Source organism: Bubalus kerabau, chromosome 11, assembly GCF_029407905.1.
Source record: "Bubalus kerabau isolate K-KA32 ecotype Philippines breed swamp buffalo chromosome 11, PCC_UOA_SB_1v2, whole genome shotgun sequence".
NCBI lineage: Eukaryota > Metazoa > Chordata > Mammalia > Artiodactyla > Bovidae > Bubalus > Bubalus kerabau.
The window spans coordinates 107,074,930-107,096,274 of NC_073634.1; the positions used below are offsets into that span (position 1 = coordinate 107,074,930).

At 59.5% G+C, this 21,345-nt stretch overlaps 1 protein-coding gene across 1 annotated transcript in view; it reads left to right on the top strand.

Moving 5' to 3' along the window:
- The window catches only part of STKLD1 (serine/threonine kinase like domain containing 1), a 25,170-nt gene extending 3,916 nt beyond the window's left edge, over window positions 1-21,254 (top strand). The window contains exons 3-22 of the mRNA XM_055541781.1: window positions 3,161-3,247; window positions 5,242-5,286; window positions 6,553-6,627; window positions 7,350-7,451; window positions 10,205-10,275; window positions 10,950-11,065; window positions 13,138-13,256; window positions 13,711-13,874; window positions 14,357-14,487; window positions 15,154-15,237; window positions 16,691-16,846; window positions 17,673-17,912; window positions 18,051-18,161; window positions 18,232-18,363; window positions 18,644-18,772; window positions 19,310-19,438; window positions 19,510-19,638; window positions 20,679-20,819; window positions 20,976-21,055; window positions 21,177-21,254. Of these exons, the coding sequence (XP_055397756.1) occupies window positions 3,161-3,247; window positions 5,242-5,286; window positions 6,553-6,627; window positions 7,350-7,451; window positions 10,205-10,275; window positions 10,950-11,065; window positions 13,138-13,256; window positions 13,711-13,874; window positions 14,357-14,487; window positions 15,154-15,237; window positions 16,691-16,846; window positions 17,673-17,912; window positions 18,051-18,161; window positions 18,232-18,363; window positions 18,644-18,772; window positions 19,310-19,438; window positions 19,510-19,638; window positions 20,679-20,819; window positions 20,976-21,055; window positions 21,177-21,254 (2,319 nt within the window). The remainder of the gene's footprint in view (window positions 1-3,160; window positions 3,248-5,241; window positions 5,287-6,552; window positions 6,628-7,349; window positions 7,452-10,204; window positions 10,276-10,949; window positions 11,066-13,137; window positions 13,257-13,710; window positions 13,875-14,356; window positions 14,488-15,153; window positions 15,238-16,690; window positions 16,847-17,672; window positions 17,913-18,050; window positions 18,162-18,231; window positions 18,364-18,643; window positions 18,773-19,309; window positions 19,439-19,509; window positions 19,639-20,678; window positions 20,820-20,975; window positions 21,056-21,176) is intronic.
- The last annotated feature ends 91 nt before the right edge of the window (window positions 21,255-21,345 follow it).

A 21,345-nucleotide genomic window follows, 5' to 3' on the forward strand; every position in this document is an offset into this window, starting at 1 on the left:
AATTTGATCTCTGGTTCCTCTGCCTTTTCTAAATCCAGCTTGAACATCTGAAAGTTCTCAGTTCACATACTGTCAAAGCCTAGCTTGGAGAATTTTGAACATCACTTTGCTAGCATGTGAGATAAGTGCAATTGTGTGGTAGTCTGAACATTCTTTGGCATTATCTTTCTTTGGGATTGGAACAAGAACTGACCTTTTCCAGTCCTGTAGCCACTGCTGAGTTTTCCAAATTTGCTGGCATATTGAGTGCAGCACTTTCACAGCATCATGTTTTAGGATTTGAAATAGCTCAGCTGGAATTCTATCACCTCTACTAGCTTTGTTTGTAGTGATGCTACGTAAGGCCCACTTGACTTCGCATTCCAGGATGTCTGGCTCTAGATGAGTGATTGCACCATTGTGGTTATCTGGGTCATGAAGATCTTTTTTCTTTAGTTCTTCTGTGTATTCTTGTCTCCTTAATATCTTCTGCTTCTGTTAGGTCCATACTGTTTCTGTCCTATATTGTGCCCACCTTTGCATGAAATGTCCCCTCGGTATCTCTCACTTTCTTGAAGAGATCTCCAGTCTTTCCCATTCTATTGTTTTCCTCTATTTCCTCGCATTTATCAGTTGGGAAGGCTTTCTTCCCTCTCCTTACTAGTCTTTGGAACTCTGCATTCTGATGGCTGTATCTTTCCTTTTCTCCTTTCCCTTTTGCTTCTCTTCTTTTCACAGCTGTTTGTAAGGCCTCCTCAGACAGCCATTTGAATGTTTCAGTTCAGTTCAGTTCAGTTCAGTTGCTCAGTCGTGTCCAACTCTTTGCGACCCCATGAATCGCAGCACGCCAGGCCTCCCTGTCCATCACCAACCCCTGGAGTTCACTCAAACTCATGTCCATCGAGTCAGTGATGCCATCCAGCCATCTCATCCTCTGTCGTCCCCTTCTCCTCCTGCCCCCAATCCCTCCCAGCATCAGAGTCTTTTCCAATGAGTCAACTCTTCGCATGAGGTGGCCAAAGTACTGGAGTTTCAGCTTTAGCATCATTCCTTCCAAAGAAATCCCAGGGCTGAGCTCCTTCAGAATGGACTGGTTGGCTCTCCTTGCAGTCCAAGGGACTCTCAAGAGTCTTCTCCAACACCACAGTTCAAAAGCATCAATGCTTCGGCACTCAGCCTTCTTCACAGTCCAAATCTCACATCCATACATGACCACTGGAAAAACCATAGCCTTGACTAGACGAACTTTTGTTGGCAAAGTAATGTCTCTGCTTTTGAATATGCTATCTAGGGTGGTCATAACTTAACTTCCAAGGAGTAAGCGTCTTTTAATTTCATGGCTGCGATCACCATCTGCAGTGATTTTGGAGCCCCAAAACATAAAGTCTGACACTGTTTCCACTGTTTCCCCATCTATTTCCCATGAAGTGATGGGACCGGATGCCATGATCTTCGTTTTCTGAATGTTGAGCTTTAAGCCAACTTTTTCACTCTCCTCTTTCACTTTCATCAAGAGGCTCTTTAGTTCTTCACTTTCTGCCATAAGGGTGGTGTCATCTGCATATCTGAGGTTATTGATATTTCTCCCGGCAATCTTGATTCCAGCTTGTGCTTCTTCCAGCCCAGTGTTTCTCATGATGTACTCTGCATATAAGTTAAATAAGCAGGGTGACAATATACAGCCTTGACGTACTCCTTTTCCTATTTGGAACCAGTCTGTTGTTCCATGTCCAGTTCTAACTGTTGCTTCCTGACCTGCATATAGGTTTCTCAAGAGGCAGGTCAGGTGGTCTGGTATTCCCATCTCTTTCAGAATTTTCCACAGTTTATTGTGATCCACACAGTCAAAGGCTTTGGCATAGTCAATAAAGCAGAAATGGATGTTTTTCTGGAACTCTCTTGGTTTTTCGATGATCCAGTGGATTTTGGCAATTTGATCTCTGGTTCCTCTGCCTTTTCTAAAACCAGCTTGAACATCTGGAAGTTCACGGTTCACGTATTGCTGAAGCCTGGCTTGGAGAATTTTGAGCATTACTTTGCTATTGTGTGAGATGAGTGCATTTGAATGTTTACCAAATGCATAAGATGTCCACTTTATTAAATGTTAGAGTCAGTCTTTGTAAAAAGATTCGTTAATCTGACAATGATTTGTTAAGTTAGGTTTTGCTCACTTTGTGAGAATCCCCTTTTGTGTTGGAGCGACAGGGGAAGGGGTGGTCGGGGGTGGGGAGTGAGCCGGTGGTAAAGCAGAGGAGTTTCTGGGTGACCAGAGAATTTTAAAAACAAATTTACTTTTTAAGAGGAAAAAAAAGCCTTGATCTGAGACACGTGTGCGTTTTACTGTTTCATTTGCCTGCTGAGAGTGCCTGAGTGTGAGCCTTCTTGCAGGGGCATGAGTTGCTCAGGTCTCCACCCCGTCAGAACCCTAAAACTTCTCTGGACTCTGAGGGTCCATAGACTGAGGGCCCCACCACCTGGACGAACTCCTCTGCCTCCCGCAGCACCCTGTCCTTCATCCTCTGAGGAATGTGCTCGGGCCACCCAGCCTCATGCGTCCACGCACCATCTCTGGAGTCAGACTCCCGACTTCCAGTTCAGGCCAGGCCCTCTGAGATACTGGTGCTGTACCTTTGGGCAAGGACCCGGCTCCTGGTGTCTCAGTTTCCTCCAGTCTAAATGAGGAGATAAGCAACAGTGCCACCTGTGTGGGCAGCTGTAAAGCGCTTGGCACATGCCAGGCTCACATGGGGCCATGGCTTATGATTGCACCAATTATGGACCAGTTACTTTCTTGTTCGGTGGCTCAGTTTGGAGGTGGCCGCTGGAAGCTGGGATCCTAAGAGGCTACAGCGAGTGAAGAAACCCTGTGCCCCAGGGAGGTGCTGGCTCTCGGACGCCTGGCTGGTCCTAACCACAGATTGGAGAAGGGGCCTGGGGTGGTGGACGGAGCTCCAGAATCGGCCCCTGAGAGACGGGCTGTGGTGGACGGAGCTCCAGAATTGGCCCCTGAGAGACGGGCTCAGGTTCTGCCTTTGCAGGCCTCCTCAGCCTTCTGGGTCATTGCCTTCTTTGCCAGCCCACGAAGAAAGTTAGGAGGACCGGAACAGACCCTGGAGGTGGGCACACTCTGGGAAGTGCAAAGACGGGTACGTTTTCCTGAAAGCTTCTCTTTTGCTGGCAGATTTTGCACTGGCTGAATCCTGGGGCTTTGGGGGTGAACCTCGTGGTAGAGGAGACAAAAACCAAAGTAAAACGAGTGATAAAGCAGGTAAGGAGCCATGCCTGAGGCACTCCAGTGGGGCCAGCGCCCCAGACACACACGGACCTCCCCCACCCTAGAGGAAGGCTTCCTCATACGACAGCCGGGTTCCTATCTGCCAGCAGTCCTGGAGGCAATCCAGGGGTGGCGAGAGGCTGCGGGGGGAGCTGTGGGGGTGGTATGAGGCTCCTTGAGGTTCCCTGGAGACTCAACTCTTCCACCTTGATGGGGAAGGAATACTCATGTTTATTCCAGCAGCAACCACCACCATACTCCCCATTTACGTGGAGATGGTGCCAGGCATCCTTGTCATCTTATTTAACTGCCCACCAACTCAACAAAGTGGGACCAATGAGCCCTTATCCTTAGCCAAGGATAAGGAGGCTGGTTGGCATCACCGACTCAATGGACATGAGCTTGAGTAAGCTCCGGGAGTTGGCGATGGACAGGGAGGCCCGGTGTGCTACAGCCCATGGGGTTGCAAAGAGTCGGACATGACTGAGCGACTGAGCTGAACTGAACTGAAGGAGGCTGGCTGGGGAGTAGGGGCAGGGACTTGCCCAAGGTCACACAAGTTTAAGGGCAGGTCACCAACCCTGGGCCCTTCCCCTACCTCCTCACCAGGGCTGGCACGGCAGGGTGGAGTGCGCACTGCAGGGGGATGTGTAGTGTGCACCTTGGCATGTCCAAGCCCAGGTGGCCCAGAAGAATGGAGGGTCTAGGCCAGAGCTTTGCTGCTGGCTGCTGCCAACACCCTTCCGCTCTGCCAGACTTCCTGTCTCTGCAGCAGTTCCCCTGAGGCAGGCAGGCTGGGAATGCGTACAAGCCTCCTGCTCCTTTGTGGGCTGGCTTCCAGGACTGACCCCCCAGCTATCCACTCAGGACAACAAGCGCTAAAATTTTCTTGATTTTTCACTCTGTATAAGCAACTCTGATGGGGCTTCCCTGGTGACTCAGTGGTAAAGAATCCACCTTTATAGGAGACTTGAGTTCAATCCCTGAGTTGGGAAGATCCCCTGGGGGAGGAAATGGCAACCCACTCCAGTATTCTTTCCTGGGAAATCCCATGGACAGAGGAGCCTGGCGGGCTCCATGGGGTCTATAGGGTCACAAAGGGTCACAAACAACTTAGTGACCAAACAACAATAAGCAACCCTGATAAACAATCTTACAGTTAATTTTTTTTTTGAGGATCCATGGTCTCCTTGGGACAAATTCCTAGAGGTGGGATTTCCAGGTCAAAAAGAGGTGATAATTTTAAAGCTCTCAGCATGTTTTTGGCCAAAATGACTTAAGCACGAGCCCCTGAGCAGAAGAAAGGGATGCACAGGGCGCCTGTTTCAGGGTCTTCACACGGGTCTGAGAACCACTCTCCAACTGCAGTTTCATCTGTGGTCAGCTGATTACAGGAGTTCTCCACTGGTAAATCTTACGAGCGGAAGTTCTGGGTGAGGATCTGGTAAGATGTGGGGACAGTGTGCACCCACAGTCGTTGCCACCAAGGATGGTGCAGAGTCGAAGCTGGTGCTGCTCTGCCCGGCACCTGCCTCTCTCTGCACACGTTCCCCAGCAGCCACGTCCAGCGCCGGGGACAGCCCTCCCGGCCCGAGTGAGAAACGCAGGATAAGGCTGACACTTTGCCAAGCTCCTTGGCTCTCGGGGCGACACACTGTTTTCCTCCCGGCTTTCGAGATGGCCTGAAAATGGTTAATGATGCTTTGAAGTGTATGTTATGCTGTCCTAAACTTATCCTTGCAATAGGAGCAAAGATGATCTCACTGCTTAAAGTATTTCTGGATCCGTCCCTTAGAACCTCTCCAGGCCCATCTGGTGCTGTGTGGTGGGTTACGAATGATAGGAGCTTGGCACCCCTGGCGAATGATGGTGGTGGTGGCGGTGACGATGGCAGTGACTGGGATCTTGATGCTGGTGGTGGTGGGTGGGAGTCTTGACGGGGGTGCTCACTGCGTGTAGACCGACCGAGCTCTCTTGTGCTGCTCTAGGTGGAGTGCATTGATGAGCATCAGGCCAACGAGGCCCTGGAGGAGGTAACTCTCTGGGGGATCACCTCTCCAGAGGATGTGATGCAGGACGCACAGAGCCTGTTCTGTACCCGCCTGTGGAGTGAAGGGTGGAAGCTGCTGGGGGCTTGGAGAGTCAGGACCAGCTCTTGGCTGGTGCTGTGGAGCCAGATCCCTCATGTCATGAAGGGAGTCTGTGCCCCAAACATTTATTTCTAAATCCAGGTGCCGACAACTTAGAATACACATTCTCAGAGAAGATTACCTTTAAATGTTGGCTGGGTCCCTAGGCTGTTCTACCAATAACCATCTTTTAAAAGATCTTTTTCTTTAATTATGAAAGTATCAGTTACAACAGAAAATTTGGAAAATAGAGTATTGTCTAACAAAGAAAATGTAAACTCGTTTACATTCCTTAGATCTGCCTGTCGGCACTGACAGTAACATCCTGGTTTAGAATAAGAGCAGAAACAGCTGCGTATGCTTCAGTTTGCTGGGCAAAGGCTCTGAGTTGTTTTCTCTGCTCTTCTTGGATTTTACACGAAGCTAAATGTCTCCCCTTCCATCTAGTGGCCACCCGTTTCTCTTCTTTCTGGAATCACCAGCTTTTGAGCTTTACCAGCAGCTATTCCGTCCACAACGTGTCTGAGGCACAGTGGTGGACCCAGGCCACATTCATGGAAGAAAGAAGTGGGGGGCCATCCCGTACCCCACCAAGCATCACAGCCCTCCTGCCCAACTCCCTCCCACATCCTGCTAGGCCACTGCCTTTCACACCCAACCCGCCATCATGAGCAGCTGTCCATCTGGCTCCAAGTTGCTAAGGGAGCCACTTCTGCCGCCTCACTGCGATTGTTCTCAAAGCACTTGGAGCTCAGGGCAGGGGCCTGGGACCTCTAGTGCCCACAGCCAGGAGGCCAGGGGGCCAGGGCACAGCAGTACCCTCCTCCCTTCGGCCACACCCCTTCCTCCAGACATCCTGGACTCTGCTTGTTTCCGGGGGGCCAGCATTCTGCCGGCATCGGCTCACCTGGTCCTCCTGTCACCCCACGAGGCAGGTAACACGGGTACTGCTCTCTCCAGATGGGGCTGGGCGGCTCGGAGAGGTCGCGGAGCCTGTCCCCAGCCACACAGCACAGCCAGTACATCCTGGAGACAGGACTCACCCCGGGCCATCTGGCTCCTAACCTCCGGGCCGCCGGCCCTCCCGGGACCCTGCCCCTGCCCTGGGCGGAGGAGCTGGCTGAGATGCGGTCTTCCCCACACTTCCACCTCGTCTGCCCTTGTCCACAGCTGATGCCACTGCTGAAGCTTCAGCACGCCCACATCTCCATCTACCAGGAGCTCTTCATCATGTGGAACAGTGAGGTGGGTCAGAGCCAGCCCCGTGGACTCGGCGGGCATAGAGGGCCCCCCACCCCGCCGATTGTAACCCTGTGAGCGCCCATAGCAGGACCTCTGCAAGGCACCCCCTGGCTCTGCACCCTCCGGGTCATGCGGGGCTTCTGGGCAGCATCTTACCTGGGACCCTACAGCCTCTGCGTGGGGCTCATTATCCCACTTTCCAGGAGAAGGCTGGGAGAAACCAGCTGGCAACAACACAGTGTCTCTCAAGTCTGGGCCTGGCAGCCCCTAAGCCCTGTGCTGGGTCCCGGTGGCCATCTGACTCCTCGTCTTTCCAGGGACCCCGAGGCCTGCCTGCTGGTTACTCCAGATGGGGTTGAGCTAGGGGCTGCTGGGTCCCATCAGGCAAGGCCCCTTAGAGGGAGGAGTGGGTCTCAGCTGAGCCCTAAGGGATGAAGGTGCCAGGGCCCCAGGCGCCGTGGCCTGCGTGTGCCGTGGTGGACTCATGCACCTTTAAGAAAAGCCCAAGTGGGGCAGGAGCGGGGAGCCACTCGGGATGGGCGTGTCCACCCCCTGGGGGACGGGGGCAGTGCTGCCGTAGCCACCGCCGGTGGTGGCCTGGGGAAGGAAGGTCCTGGAGCAGTGATGGCCCAGGAGGTCCCAGGCCTGGGCTGCCGGGGGCCTGAACTTGGCACCTGGCTAAGGGGTCCAGGCGGGACCCGGCTAAGGGGCTGCGTCCTCAGCAGATCTCCTCTCTGTTCCTCTGCCTGGTGATGGAGTACCACAAGGAAAGCTTCCAGAATGTCATTGAGAAGAACAGGGCGGCAAAGACAGCCATAGACTCCGAGGTAAGACAGACTGTTGGGGATGCCAGGCCTGGGGCCCACCTGCACCTTGTGAGGCCCCACAGCGGGGGCAGAGGGGCACCGGCAGAGCAGGGGGCACGCACCACTGGAGCCCAGGCTCATTTCTTCCGACGCTTATGAATGAAGGTATTTGCCTACCGTAATGTACTCAGGGAGAAGGCAATGGCACCCCACTCCAGTACTCTTGCCTGGAAAATCCCATGGGCGGAGGAGCCTGGTAGGCTGCAGTCCATGGGGTCATGAAGAGTCAGACACAACTGAGCGACTTCACTTTCACTTTTCACTTTGATGTATTGGAGAAGGAAATGGCAACCCACTCCAGTGTTCTTGCCTGGAGAGTCCCAGGGATGGGGGAGCCTGGTGGGCCGCCGTCTATGGGGTCACACAGAGTCGGACACGACTGAAGCGACTTAGCAGTAGCAGCAATAATGTGCACAGATCTTAAGTGTAGAGCGGGCTGAATTTTGCATGGGCAGACACTCCATCCCCGCCTCCCATGAGGTCAGAGTGCTCCTGGCCCTCCAGAGGCCCCCAGCTGGTGCCCAGGGCCTGACTGCCGCCTCCGGAGATCCTCTGCCTGTCCCTGAAGTTCCCACAGATGGGCTCGGACAGCATGACATTCGCTTGTGTCTGGTTTCTCCTGTTTGTCCTGGTGCTTAGATTTACTCACCTGTGAGGGTGTCAGGTGACTCACGCCTGACTCACACCAGGTGATGCTTCTGAACTGTGGTGCTGGAGAAGACTCTTGAGAGAGCCTTGGAGATCAAACCAGTCAATCCTTAAGGAAATCAGTCCCAAATATTTATTGGAAGGACTGATGCTGAAGCTGAAGCTCCAATACTTTGGCCGCCTGATGCAAAGAACTGACCTGATGCTGGGAAAGATTGGAGGCAGGAGGAGAGGGGACGACAGAGGATGAGATGGCTGGATGGCATCACCAACTCGATGGACATGAGTTTGCATAAACTCCGGGAGTTGGTGATGGACAAGGAGGCCTGGTGTGCTGCAGTCCATGGGGTCGCAAAGAGTCGGACACGAATGAGCAACTGAACTGAATTGAGTGTGTCAGGAGAGCACGCCTGTCCACGGCCAGGCACGGCTCCATCGGATGGTCGCATCTCCATTGTGCACCTGGTCCAGAGCTGTGAGCATCTGCATTGCTTCCAGTTTGGGGCTGTTGTGAGCGAGGGCATGTGTCTGATGGACCGAAATATCCGTTTCCTGGGGGAGTCCCCCAGCGTGGAGTTGCCAGGTCACAGAGTGGCTGCGTGTGCTGCTGTGGCCAGCATCCCCAGTCTCCGGGATGGCTAGTCGACTTGGTGTTGACCCTCAAGTTGCAGCCCTCGGGCTCTGCATCCTGGCCCACCCTGCTCCGTGTCAGTCTTCTTCTTTTTAGTGTCTCTTCACGTGGCTGCATAGGGTCTTAGTAGCGGCTGGCGGGATCTTCGGTCTTCGCCCGGGGCTCGCGGGATCTTCGGTCTTCACTTGGGCATGCGCGATCTCTAGCTGTGCTGTGTGAACTCTCGCTTGTGGTCTATGGGAGCTCATTCCCGACCAGGGATCAAACCCACGCCCCCAGCATTGGGTGCCCAGAGTCCTAACCACAGGACGCCAGGGAAGCCGCAGACTTGTTAGTTTTAATTAAGAATCGCGTTTCGGCCTCACTGACTTTGAGCGCGGGCACGGCGAGCACTTCGTGGCCGTTTGGATGTCTCCTTTGGTGTCTGTTCAGGCCCTGGCCTGTTTAAACACGGGGCCATCCGTCTTACTGATCCGTACAAACGGACAAACGGTGTCTGTATTCTGGACACGGTGCCCAGGTGTCTCCTAGTCTGCGGCTGCCGGCTCACTTTCTTAGCTGTCACGAGCTGCGGTTCATCAGTGTTTCTCTGGTTGGTGCCTTCTGAGCCTTCAGGGCAGCTGTTCTTGGCCCAGGATTAGGATAATATTTTGCTCCGTTGCCCTCAGACTGGATCTATCTCGCTTTCACATTTAGGCCTGTGACCCATACCACATGACCTCTGTTCTGTGGGCCTCTGGGAACCGTCTCCCTGCTGGTGGTGTGTGGGTGGTGGTGGGGTGTTCCGAGGGGTACCCGGCTCCTCTCCCAAGGTGGGCCTCGAGACAGGCTCAGAGTGGGTTTCAAACTTCCTGTTTGTAGAACCCTGTCAAGCACAGGATGTTCTCAGAACCCCAGTAAGGAGATCAGAGGCACTCTACTCAGGGGCCTGGGGTCAGGAAGTCTGAGGTCCTGCCCCTCAGCCTCTCTCGAGCACCCTGGGTGGGGTCCAGGATCCCAAGGAACATGGTGTGAAAACCACTGTCCTAGAAACCACATGGATCTTGTTGCGGACACAAACTGCTTCCAGAATGTTCTCAGGGCTCTTTTCACTAATGACCTGGACATGGAAGTCCCAAGTGAGAGCTGAACACTCAGCATCTCTGGTACCCTAGATGGGTGGGTGCAGGTAGAGCTGGAACCCAGGGACAAGAGCGTGGGGCTGGAACCCAGGGCCTTGCAACTGACGAGGTCTTGCTGTCCTGAGAGCCCCCACACAGCCCTCAGCAGAAGCTCCCGCGCTGGCTCTGAGCTGTTGGCCACTGGCTTCAGGCCCATCTCGACCCACAGGGTGGGAACGGGCCGTGACCTCACGGGCTGCGCTGAGCAGCCCCTGAGCTGCCTGTGAAGGGCAGGCACTTGCTGGCCCCCCATCCCGGCATCTCTTTCTCCCCAGTGGCTGCAGAACATGCTAGGCCAGGCGCTGGACGCGCTGGACTACCTGCACCACTTGGACGTCATCCACAGGTGAGTGGGTGGCCAGGCCCCTCCCGGGGCTGGCACCTCCCAGGGCAGCGTCCACCAGGGGCAGGCCCATGGGAGGGAGGGGCAGCCAGACGAGGGTGGGCCCTACTCCTCCCGGAGCACCTCCCAGACTCAGAGGGAGTGCCACGCCCTCCACGACCCTCCCCAGGCACACAAGGGGCGGGAGGTTCTAAAGTGCAAGGAAAGCAGCAGATAGCAGCACCCGTGGCCTCCGGGCCCTCCCAGGCCGAGCTTTCGACCCTGGGAGTCGCAGTAGCGCAGCTGCACGCTCGAGTCACCATTGGAAGGACCCGCCCGTGGGTGAAGGAGAGAAAACCATGTGAACCAATACAGGCAGGGAGCGCTTGCGATCCTGTTACAGTCACGGATGGGAAGCCAGGCCCCAAACGAGCTCTCAGCTGAGATCTAGAAGGCTGCCAGTGGAGGGACTGCAGGCGGATTGCCCGTTTCCCTGCTCGTAGTTGCCTCGTTTTCCCCATTTGAAGTGACTGAGTGTACTTACACTTACGAGAAGTGGTATTTTAAAAGTGGTCCCAACAGGGCATTTACTGAGGCGGGTGGAGAAGGGGTGGGGGCCCTAGGTGTGGCGGGAGTGGAGGGTTTGCAGACGTAGCCCCGCCGGGCAGCAGGTGGAAGGGCACGCCTCTCGGTTGCAGGAACCTCAAGCCCTCCAACATCGCCCTTGTCAACAACGCCCACTGCAAACTGCAGGACCTGAGCTCCAGCACGCTCATGACCGACAAGGCCAAGTGGAACGTCCGGGCGGAGGAAGGTGGCTGGCCACCCCGGCCGGGGGCAGCAGTGGCTGGGAGCAGCGGGGGCCATCCCCTCGAGGGGGGTCCAAGGGCAGGGGCCACTCTAGGAGCTGGAACAGGGCAACAGCAAACCTCCCCTTGCTCAGAAGGTCCCCAGAGACCGGCCCCCACCCCAGACTTCTGTGGACTCCACAGAGACCCCCTTGCTTGGGCTGTAACCGAGCAGGGTGCAACCAAGCGGTGGGGCACACGCAGGGTCCAGAAGACACTCAGAGATGCTCCCCTTCATGGAGGGGAGGGAGGTCTCCAAAGGAAGGAAGGGGAGGGAAGCGCGGGGAGCCTGGTGGACACCGGGCACTAGCTCGGGTTGTATTTGTTTATATGTGGCCATGTGGGGTCTTCATCGCTGCACGGGCTTCCTCCAGTTCCAGACGGGGGTGCTGCTCTCTAAATGCGGTGCGCCGGCTTCTCACTGCGGGGGCTTCTCTTGTTGCGGAGCACAGGCTCTAGGCACACGGGCTTCAGCTGTTGGGGCCTGCGGGCCCTGGAGCGTGCAGGCTTCATGAGCTGCGACTCACAGGCTCCAGAACTCGGGCTCCGTAGTTGTGGTACCCAGGCTTGGTTGCTCCGCAGCCTGTGGGGTCTTCCCAGACCAGAAATTGAACCGGTATTCCCTGCACTGGCAGAGTTCTTATCTACTGCACCACCAGGGAAGCCCCTTGGGTTGGATTTCTTTACTGAGCCTCAGAGTAACCCAGGAGATGGTAGAGGTGAGGAGTCAGAGAGATGTTTCTATCCTCTGAAAAGACCACAGGGCAAAGGCAGCTGGGCTTCAAGCCTCACAGCTATCAGGGCGGTGAGAGGAGAGGGCGGCTCTCCACGGGAGAACGGCAGAATCCTGGGCTGGCAGGTGCTGGCGGCACGCTGCCCGTGGTGGGCGGGTGGACGGGCATGCAGACAGGTGGATGGACGGGTGGGTGGATGGACATGCAGACAGGAGGATGGACGGGCGGGTGGGTGGGTGGACGGACATGCAGACAGATGGATGGACGGGCGGGTGGGTGGACGGACATGCAGACAGGTGGATGGACGGGCGGGTGGGTGGGTGGACGGACATGCAGACAGGAGGATGGACGGGCGGGTGGACGGACATGCAGACAGGTGGATGGACGGGTGGACATGCAGACAGGTGGATGGACGGGCGGGTGGACGGACATGCAGACAGGAGGATGGACGGGCGGGTGGACGGACATGCAGACAGGAGGATGGACGGGTGGGCGGACGGACATGCAGACAGGAGGATGGACGGGTGGACATGCAGACAGGTGGATGGACGGGTGGGCGGGTGGACATGCAGACAGGTGGATGGACGGGCGGGTGGACGGACATGCAGACAGGTGGATGGACGGGTGGGTGGACGGACATGCAGACAGGTGGATGGACGGGCGGGCGGACGGACATGCAGACAGGAGGATGGACGGGCGGGTGGACGGACATGCAGACAGGTGGATGGACGGGTGGGTGGATGGACATACAGACAGGAGGATGGACGGGCGGGCGGGTGGACATGCAGACAGGAGGATGGACAGGCGGGTGGGCGGGCAGGTGCATGGATAGGCCGGTCTGCTGGCAGTATAAATGGCAGGGGTCCTTGGAGCCCCCCTTTACTCTGTCTGGGCAGCGGGGGTCCAGAAAGGCAGGGGTGCCCGAGATGGGTCAGGCCCTGAGAGCCAGACGGGGACCCTGCTCTGCTGGCTCCCCGTTTGGGCTTCAAGTTGGGAAACTGGAAAGGGACCTAGAGCTTTGCCTCGAGGTCCTGACACGCAGAGGCGATGCTGAGTGAGCACACGGTCTCAGCCTTCCTGGAGACGCCCCGTCCGAACGTTCCTGCAGCCACCGTGGGACTCAGGGGTGCACACGGCCGGCCTGGTGGGCCCCAGCCTTGCGGGCTAGGATCTTACTGACCCAGGGCCTTGGACAGCGTGTCTCTCCCTCCCCCAAGGAGAGTGACCAAGGGCCCATTTTCAAGCTGCTTGCTTCCCCGGGGAGCATGGGACTCACGCATGGCTCACCTCACTCCTGCCAACAGACCCCTTCCAGAAGTCCTGGATGGCGCCCGAAGCCCTCAGCTTCTCCTTCAGCCAGAAATCCGACATCTGGTCCCTGGGCTGCATCATCTTGGACATGGCCAGCTGCTCCTTCCTGGACGTGAGGGCCTCCCGCCCGCCCTCGCCCCTCAGCCCCCGGGAGCCCACCTTGGCCCTGAGAGGGGCGCACACCCCCATGGCATCCTCCCGCCGTGGGTGTGCCTGTGTGAAGCCCCCCGCGCTCCACCCCACTGGGCCCTCGTGTGGGGGCGATGCTGGTAACATGCCGACCTGGCCCCGCAGCAGCCCCTCGGGGACGAGATCCGCCGAGTTCAGGTGCGCTACCCGGCCCACCGTGGGGTCCCGGCCATGGAGGGAGGTTGTCCCCACTCCCTCCAGCCAGTGAGATGGCCACTGGCTTTTCTCCGTACCTGCATTTCTTCTTTGGACCAGAACTCCGGGGCACAGGTGGCTGGACCCCTTCCTGACAGCGGCAGCCACCGCAGCTCCCTCTGGCCGGGGTCAGGCCGCCTCCCTCCCGCAGGGAGAATATACACGGTCCTCTCTCCTCCTAGACGCTGGAAGCCATGCACCTGCGCAAGTCCATCCGGAGCTCCCCCGCCAGCCTGAGCGGCGTCCTGCGGACCATGGAGGAGAGGAAGGTCCCCGACGCGAAAACCTTCCAGGCCCTCTTGCCTCTGATGCTCCAGGCCGACCCCGCGGAGCGAGTCACCGTCAGGTGAGCTCAGGCTCCGGGGTCCCATCTCAGTCTTGTCTGCCACTGTCTTCCCCTCTCAATCTCTCAGCGGCTACTTGGGGTTTCAATGCCACAAAGTGCTTCATCCATGAACAATGGCTCCTCTGAGCTGGGCCGTCCCAAACTGCGGCCGCGTCTCTGAGCCCTGGCCCGACAGGGGCTATGGCCCCGGGCCCAGGAGCATGTTTGAATTCTAAGGTATTTTAAAGTCAGAAGAACAAAATGATCCATTCTGTGTTCTGTTCACCTTTACTGCAACACAGCCGGGAATTCTTTTTTTTTTCAGTCTACATTATGGAGGGAGGGGTCCACACGGGTGCGAGTGCTGGGTCCCTCCTGGACGGGATGTGCCGGGGTGCCTGCTGTGAGAGGTGCTTGCAAGGTGGGCTCCCACAGAAGGTGGGGGCCACGCGGCTGCCGGCGAGTGGGGCGTGGGCGCAGGCGGCGCTCTCTGCCCTCCCCAGGGACGTGATCCACGTCACCTCCGTGCGCAGCGACTTCCGGTCCTCCAGCATCGCCCTGGTTCTGCACCGGCAGGTGGTGCCCGAGTTCATCATCGACATGCTGCTCGAGAGCAACGTGGCCAGCATCTTCGGTGACCATGGGGGCCCCAGAGGCCAGCGCAGGGGGGCCCTGTGGCCTCTTTATAAAGCTGGGGGGTCCCGTGGACTGCTCCTCCTGTGCGGCTGGTGGGCTTGCCCCTCATCCATCCCAAGCGTTGCCCTGCTCAGTAGACCCCTCCACCTGCACCGGCCGGGGCCACACCTCTGCTTTTGTGTGGACGGTGGGTCTGGAGGTCACCTTCGGTTCAGGCCTGGCTCCACCCTCCTACCCCGCTGCCCCTGGTGTGGGTGGGCCATTCACTCCCTTCTCCCCTTCAGTGGCCCCCTGCCTGGGCTACAAGGGACTCCCTCCCACCCACCTACCCCCAGTGGACCACCGCTGCCTCCCTTTGTGGGGAAGGGGCACCCCCTGTGTCCTTGCGGCCCAGTCTCCCCATCTCTTTGTCATGGGCTTTGGAGGCAGACAGCTGGGTCCAGTTGAAGCCCATCACCTGCTAACTGAGTGGCCTCAAGGGAGTCGCCCGAATTGAACCCACTGGGTGGGCGCTGAGGCTGACCTTGGACTTTGGCCCGGTGGCTCTGCCCAGGAGGTGGGGATAAGGGCGTGGCCTCACGCCTGCTCACGTGTGTCTGTGTGGTGGGGGGCTCACAGATGGGCCCTGAGCCGAGACCTCCCCACACTGCCCTGTCCCCTGCAGAGGTCATGCAGAACTTCTCCAGCCGCCCTGAAGTCCAGCACAGGGCCCTGAAGAGGCTCCTGAGGATGCCTGAAGACCAGCTGGGTAGAGCCCCCGGCCCCAGCTCCACTCCGCCCCTGTACCCTTCCTGGGGAGCCCTACCTGCTCCAGTGCTCCTCACTGGACTCCTCTGAGGCCTGATCCGTCAGCATCCGCGGCTCCACCACCTGCTTGGAGCAGGAGCCTGGACTTCTCTTACTGAGCCAAGGGTGGCGGGTGGTGGATGGCTCGGGGTCAGAACCATCTCCTGTGGCCTCATTCCACCTGCTTTTCCTGGACGCTACACAGACACCCCACCTCTCTACCGTCCCTCTGGTCAGGCATCTGAGTGGCTGCTGATTTCCCAGGGTCATAACTGAGCTCATACGGACCACCTCGGGGTGTTTGTGAGCTCCATCTGCTTCTGCGTAGTAAAACCCCAGATGTGCAGGTCTGAGTACTTGACGTTTTCACAGACGCTGCTCACTGCCTGTACAGACGCACCAACCTACTCACCTCTCAAGAGTGCATCTCCGTCGAGTATTAATACTAATACCGTTAATTCTACCAAAAGATGGTTTTGGAAGATCTGCATTCAACCTGTCTCTCCAGCCTGAATATTGCATGCATGCACCCATCCACCCACCATCAGCCCCTTCCATCCACTGTCCATTTGTCCATCATCCATCCATCCACCCACCATCCGTCTCCTCCACTCACTGTGCATTGTCCAGTATCCCCCTCCACCCACCCACCACCTGTCCCCTCCGTCCATTGTCCATCCTCCTCCTCCACCCACCCACCATCCATTTGTCCATCATCCATCCTTCCATAGCAGGCTATCCCAGTGGCTGGGCTGCACAGATCACAGAGGCCAAGCCCCAGCCCCCTCATGAGGCCATGGAGACCTCCCCTTGGCCATTTCCCTTCCTTCCTCCCTCCCCACGATCCCATCGAGCTGGGCTGTGGCCAGGACAAACTCCATGGGCAAGGAGAGTCTGCTCCCGGGGAAGGTGAGGGCGGTGCTGGGTCCCTTCCGAAGGGGGTCTTGGTGGCCACCCCCACCTCAGGCACCTTGCCTGAAGACAGGCCGGCCACGACTCGGCTTCCTTGGCACCAGCACCTCTGACCTTGTCACTCTCACCACGGGGACACAGGCTGGGAGAGGGGACGGCAGTGGGAAGAGGCACAGCTGGGCCTGGACCCTGTCGCCATGGCCTGCTCCCCTCCCCGTGCTCGGCACAGGTCCCGGGCCGCCAAGCCGACAGTCTAAGGGGCCCGTAGACGTCCCCTCTGAGGGCAGCCGTAGCCAAGGGCGCTGGCGCTCTGGAGTCACACCAGCTGGGTTCTTCTGTCAGTGGAGGGTTGGCCTTGTAGAGCTGCTAGGATAGGAAGCCGGCTACAGCAGACCAGTGGCAGGCACTCCACACACCTGACGAACGGTGTCCGGCCACCCAGGGCCCACGCGTGACGCCCCCAACCCCCACCCCCCCCCACCTGCTCCTGTCCACCCACCCAGGTCTGCCGTGGCCGGCGGAGCTGGTGGAGCTGTTGCTCACCATCATGAAGCAGCACCAGAGGATCCTGGACATACAGCTGTGCGCCTGCGCCCTGCTGCTGCGCACCCTGGGCCGAGGTTGGCTTCCCCGGCCCCCCACACCCACCCTGGGCCCAGGTGGGCTCCCCCTACCCCGACACCCACCCTGGGCCCAGGTGGGCTCCCCCACCTCCCCGACACCTACCATGGGCCCAGGTGGGCTCCCCCTACCCTGACACCCACCCTGGACCTGGGTGGGCTCCCCCTACCCCCTGACACCCACCCTGAGCCCAGGTGGGCTCCCCCCCAACCCTCACCAGGTCCAGCCTTGGTGTCTGGACCCTTTGGGCGTTCTGCCACCCAACCTCACCCCAGGATGACGGCACAGTGTGGCCAGGAGACTGGGGCAGCACCCGGGGCCTGCCTGTGACCTGCTCTGGGGCCCTGGGCCAGCTCCTCCCTGGTCTGGCTGGTCTCCAGGCACGAAAGGAGGAGCTGGACTCAGGGGGTTCTGCAGTGTGACCACCCGCCCCACCCCAGGCAGGCTGGGCGGGGTCCTAGACGTGGGCTTCCAGGGGGGTCAGCTGAGGGGGTAAGCGAGAGAGGCTGGAGCCAACAGTCTGGGCTTCTCCTGGAGTCTTTAAACAAAGCTTTAAAATACCTGGCTTTTAAACTAGAATTATTTCACTACTTTTCTGAACTTTATTATTTAGGTTGAATTCCCATGTACGCTTTACTGCCCACTGTGATTAATGTCTACCCTGGCGTGGGCCCCCAGCCCCGCGGCCCTTGACTCGGTCACACAAGCACTTGTGGGGGCCTGCTTCGTGCCCCGACCTCAGCGTCCTCCCCCGACCTCAGCGTCCTCCCCCGACCTCAGCGTCTGTCCTCCCCCGACCTCAGCGCCCTCCCCTGACCTCAGCGTCCTCCCCCGACCTCAGCGTCCGTCCTCCCCCGACCTCAGCGTCCTCCCTCGACCTCAGCGTCCTCCCGCAATCATGGAGGCCCCCCTCCCCGAAGCCCCCAGCCTGGGGCAAACCCTCCTCTCTCGGGGCCCACGCAGCGCTGGCCCAGGACCCGGCGGCCACAGTAGCGGACACCGGCACCATAGCCGCTGTGCTGCTCAGCATCCTGCAGAGCCACCCCGCGGAGGAGCAGCTCCTGGCCATGGTCTACAGCCTGCTCACCATCGTGGCCAGCCAAGGTGGGTGCCACCTGGGCCGTCCTCGGGCACTGGGCACAGGGCGGGCGGCACCCGGCCCCTCCACGGGGGCACAGACACCGCCTCTGGCCGCCTTGCGCCCACGTGCGTCCCTCTGCCTACCCGCATGGGCCCTGCCAGGCAGTGACACCACTGTGGGCTTCAGGTTCCTGCCCCTCCGGCCCCTCCTGCCCCTCCGGCCCCTCCGCCCGCCTCACAATGGCCACCGGCGAGTCCTGGCCGAGGGGTGGCGTGGGGGAGAAGGTCACCCCCTAGGGCCTTACCCAAGTTGACGCCCATCTGACCACTCACCTCTGCAAAGGGAAGCTGGGGCCCCAGAGAGCCCAGGCCCTCACCTGGTGCCTGCCCACACTAACTGGCCCGCCACAGTCCACTGACCTCGTGGCGGGCAGTGAAAAGGGCTGCCATGCGCCTTCATGCTGGGACGACAGGCGTAAGTCAGGGCCGCTTGGCAATGTCCGCTCCCCACCCGAGAGAAAACACCTTGGAAGAGAAGCCCTGGAGGCTGGTCCCAGCCCAATGACGGGACACGAGGTGCTGGAATGGTGGCCCGGGGGATGGACCGGTAACACCCCTTTGTTTCCGAGCCCCACGCTGGGCGGAGGCTGGCCCAGAGCAGGCTCTAGTGACGAAGCACGCGTGAGATCGTGGTGCCCGAGGTCAGGAGAGGAGGGAGGGGCTCCCTGTGGCCTCACTCCAGGGCCCGCCCACAGGACTGGCCACAGATGAGCTGCAGAGGGCCCGGCTGTTTGAGGACATCCTGAAGCGCCTGGACAGCCTCCCCAGGAGCAGGGACATCTGTATCCACGGCCTGAGCCTGCTCTGGGCCCTGCTGGTAGATGGTGAGTGGGCACCCCTTCCCGCTGCTCCCTGACCACCCGAGAGCTGGGAGAAAGGAAGGGGCAGACCCTGACCCTAGGCCCGCCATCCACCCACCCCAGGAGGCCCTCTGCTCGCACACATCAGGGGCTTCCCTGGTCTCACAGGTTGGCTCTAGCACTGGCCGACCTCTCTTGACTTTTGATTCAGAAAGGGGGACCCCCGCCGGCCAAATGGCTTCCTCTCCAGGTCCCACTTAGCCCTCCAGCACCTGGACAGTCATTTTCCCAAGGAGAAGAGGTCTCCCAGCCTTGGAGGGCCCTGAGCACAGCTGGGTGCAAGATGCCCCAAGCCTCCCCGTGGGGTCTGATGCCTGCCCAGACTTGCTGAGCAGGCTGGAATCGGCCCTCCCATTTCCCCATCTCAGAGGACAGCAGACCTGGAACCCCATAGCTCCTGCTATTCCTGTGGCAGGCGGGGCCAGGGACCATGCACACAGCAGGCACTTCTCCCCTCGCCGGGAAGCAGGCGACCCCTCTTCTCACCCCTTCCCGTTGCAGCTATCATTGTGAACAAGGCCCCCTTGGAGAGAGCCCCAGCTCTCGTCGCCGAGGTACTGGCCACCTTCCCCAGGGACGCGGAGGTGGCCGAAGCTGGCTGTGCGGTTCTGTGGCTGCTGTCCTTGCTGGGTGAGCAGCTGGGGGCCCAGGGCTGGAGAGCTGGCCGGGCCCTGGACACAGGCGTGCTGGCCCCTCCACAGGCTGCATCCAGGAGCAGGAGTGTGCGGAGGTGGTGGACCTGCTCCTGCAGAGCATACAGCTGCACCAGGACCGAGTCCTGCTAGTGAACAATGCCTACCGCGGGCTGGCCAGCCTTGCCAAGATGTCCGGTGAGCCTGGATCCAACGGGGCTGCCGCTCTGAGGCGGAGGGGGGCGGGCTTCCCAGTGAAGCCTGCTGGTGGCCCACAGCACACACTCAAGGCAGGGAAAAGAGACACCCAGAGTCCCAGCACACAGGCGTCCTCTGGACCCACGTCACACTCGCTGGTGTGACCCTGTATCGTGACCACCTCCCCTGCCCAAGCACACGTGGTGTGAGCCGAGGTGCTCCTCCAGTCGTGGCTGTGAAGCCAGCGCAGCACACTGGGTCTGAACCCCCCGCCTGGGAGCCCTGGCTGTCCCTCAGCCCCCGGCCAGGCTCTGCGCCCGACTCAGGACCACAGCCCTCTAGGGATGCTTGGGGCCTGGAGTCTGGCCAAGGCTTCCAGCAGCGTCAGGGTGGTTCAGCCTGTGAAGTCTGGTCCGCTTGGATGCGCAGGCTAGATGGGGTGACCCTCGCTCCTGGAGAAGCTCTGGAGTGGGGCAGGGTCGCCCCTTTCTGATGCAGACAACTAGGCTGCAGGCCTGCCCCTACTCCGTCTGGGATCCCAGCAAACTGGGCGGGGACAGGGCCTGGAGCCCTGAGAGCAAAAGGCTCGTGGCTCAGCACACAGGAGCTGGGTCGTCAGAACCCAGTGAGCCACACCCGAGTCAGAGTCTGGGTTAGGGTTAGAGGATCTATCGACACCTTGGGGTGTCCACCTCCCCGGGACTCCAGAGGACCTGATGACACACGGCATCAGGAGCCGGGTCTAACCTGCCCTGACAGGCCTTCTCGCGTGGGGTGCTCCCCCGCCCCTCCGGCCTGGGAGACTGCTGGGGTGGAGAGACGGGTGCCCTCTGCCGGGGAACACCCCCAAGGTGCGCAGTGGTCAAGGCCTGACTGCTGCGGTCCCCGAGGCCACCGTGGTGTCCTCAGCCGGCTTAGGCTTGCTGCCCACAGCGCTCCGGGCTCTTGACAACCCCACAAACTCAGTATGGCTGTTCCCTGTCTCCTGGGGGACCCTGAGGCCCACCCATCAGGGAACGACCCCCCCCACCCCTGCCCAGAGCTGGCCGCCCTGCAGGTGGTGCTGCCCAGGGAGAGCGGCAGCGGCCTGGACCTCATCCAGGAGACGTACCAGCTGCACCGTGATGACCCAGAGGTGGTGGAGAGTGTGTGCCTGCTGCTGGCCCATTTGGCCACCTACAGTGAGGACCCCGGCTCGTGGCCGTCACTGACTGGGGGTGGGCGGGAACGTGCTGGGCCAGGCACTGTGCTCCTGAGTCCCAAGGGTTCTCACTGAGCCCTGAAGGGTCGGGGCCTGGCCCTCTCGCGCCGGCCTCAGGACCATCCTCTGCCCGCAGAGGAGATCCTGTCTGAGCTGGAGTCCAGCGGCATCCAGCCCCTGGTTGCGGAGATCCATGGACGCTTCACCTCCAGCCTGGTGAGCGCCGGTGGGCCCTCCCTGCTTCATCGCACGGCCCCGCCGGGGCTGTGGGACACCCCACAGGGCAGGGGCAGCGCCCAGACACCATCCAGGACAGCTGAGCCCCTTTTCCTTGCAGGAGCTCGTTTCTTACGTAGCCAGCGTGCTCCACGGACTGGAGGCGGCCGCCCAGCCCAGCTCCGAGGGCGGCCTGTAGATGCACCCTGGGGGCCGCCCGGCCCTCCTCTGCCCCTCGACCTGTACCTGAAGGGGCGCCCAGTGCCACGGGCGTCTCCTGGTGGGCAGGG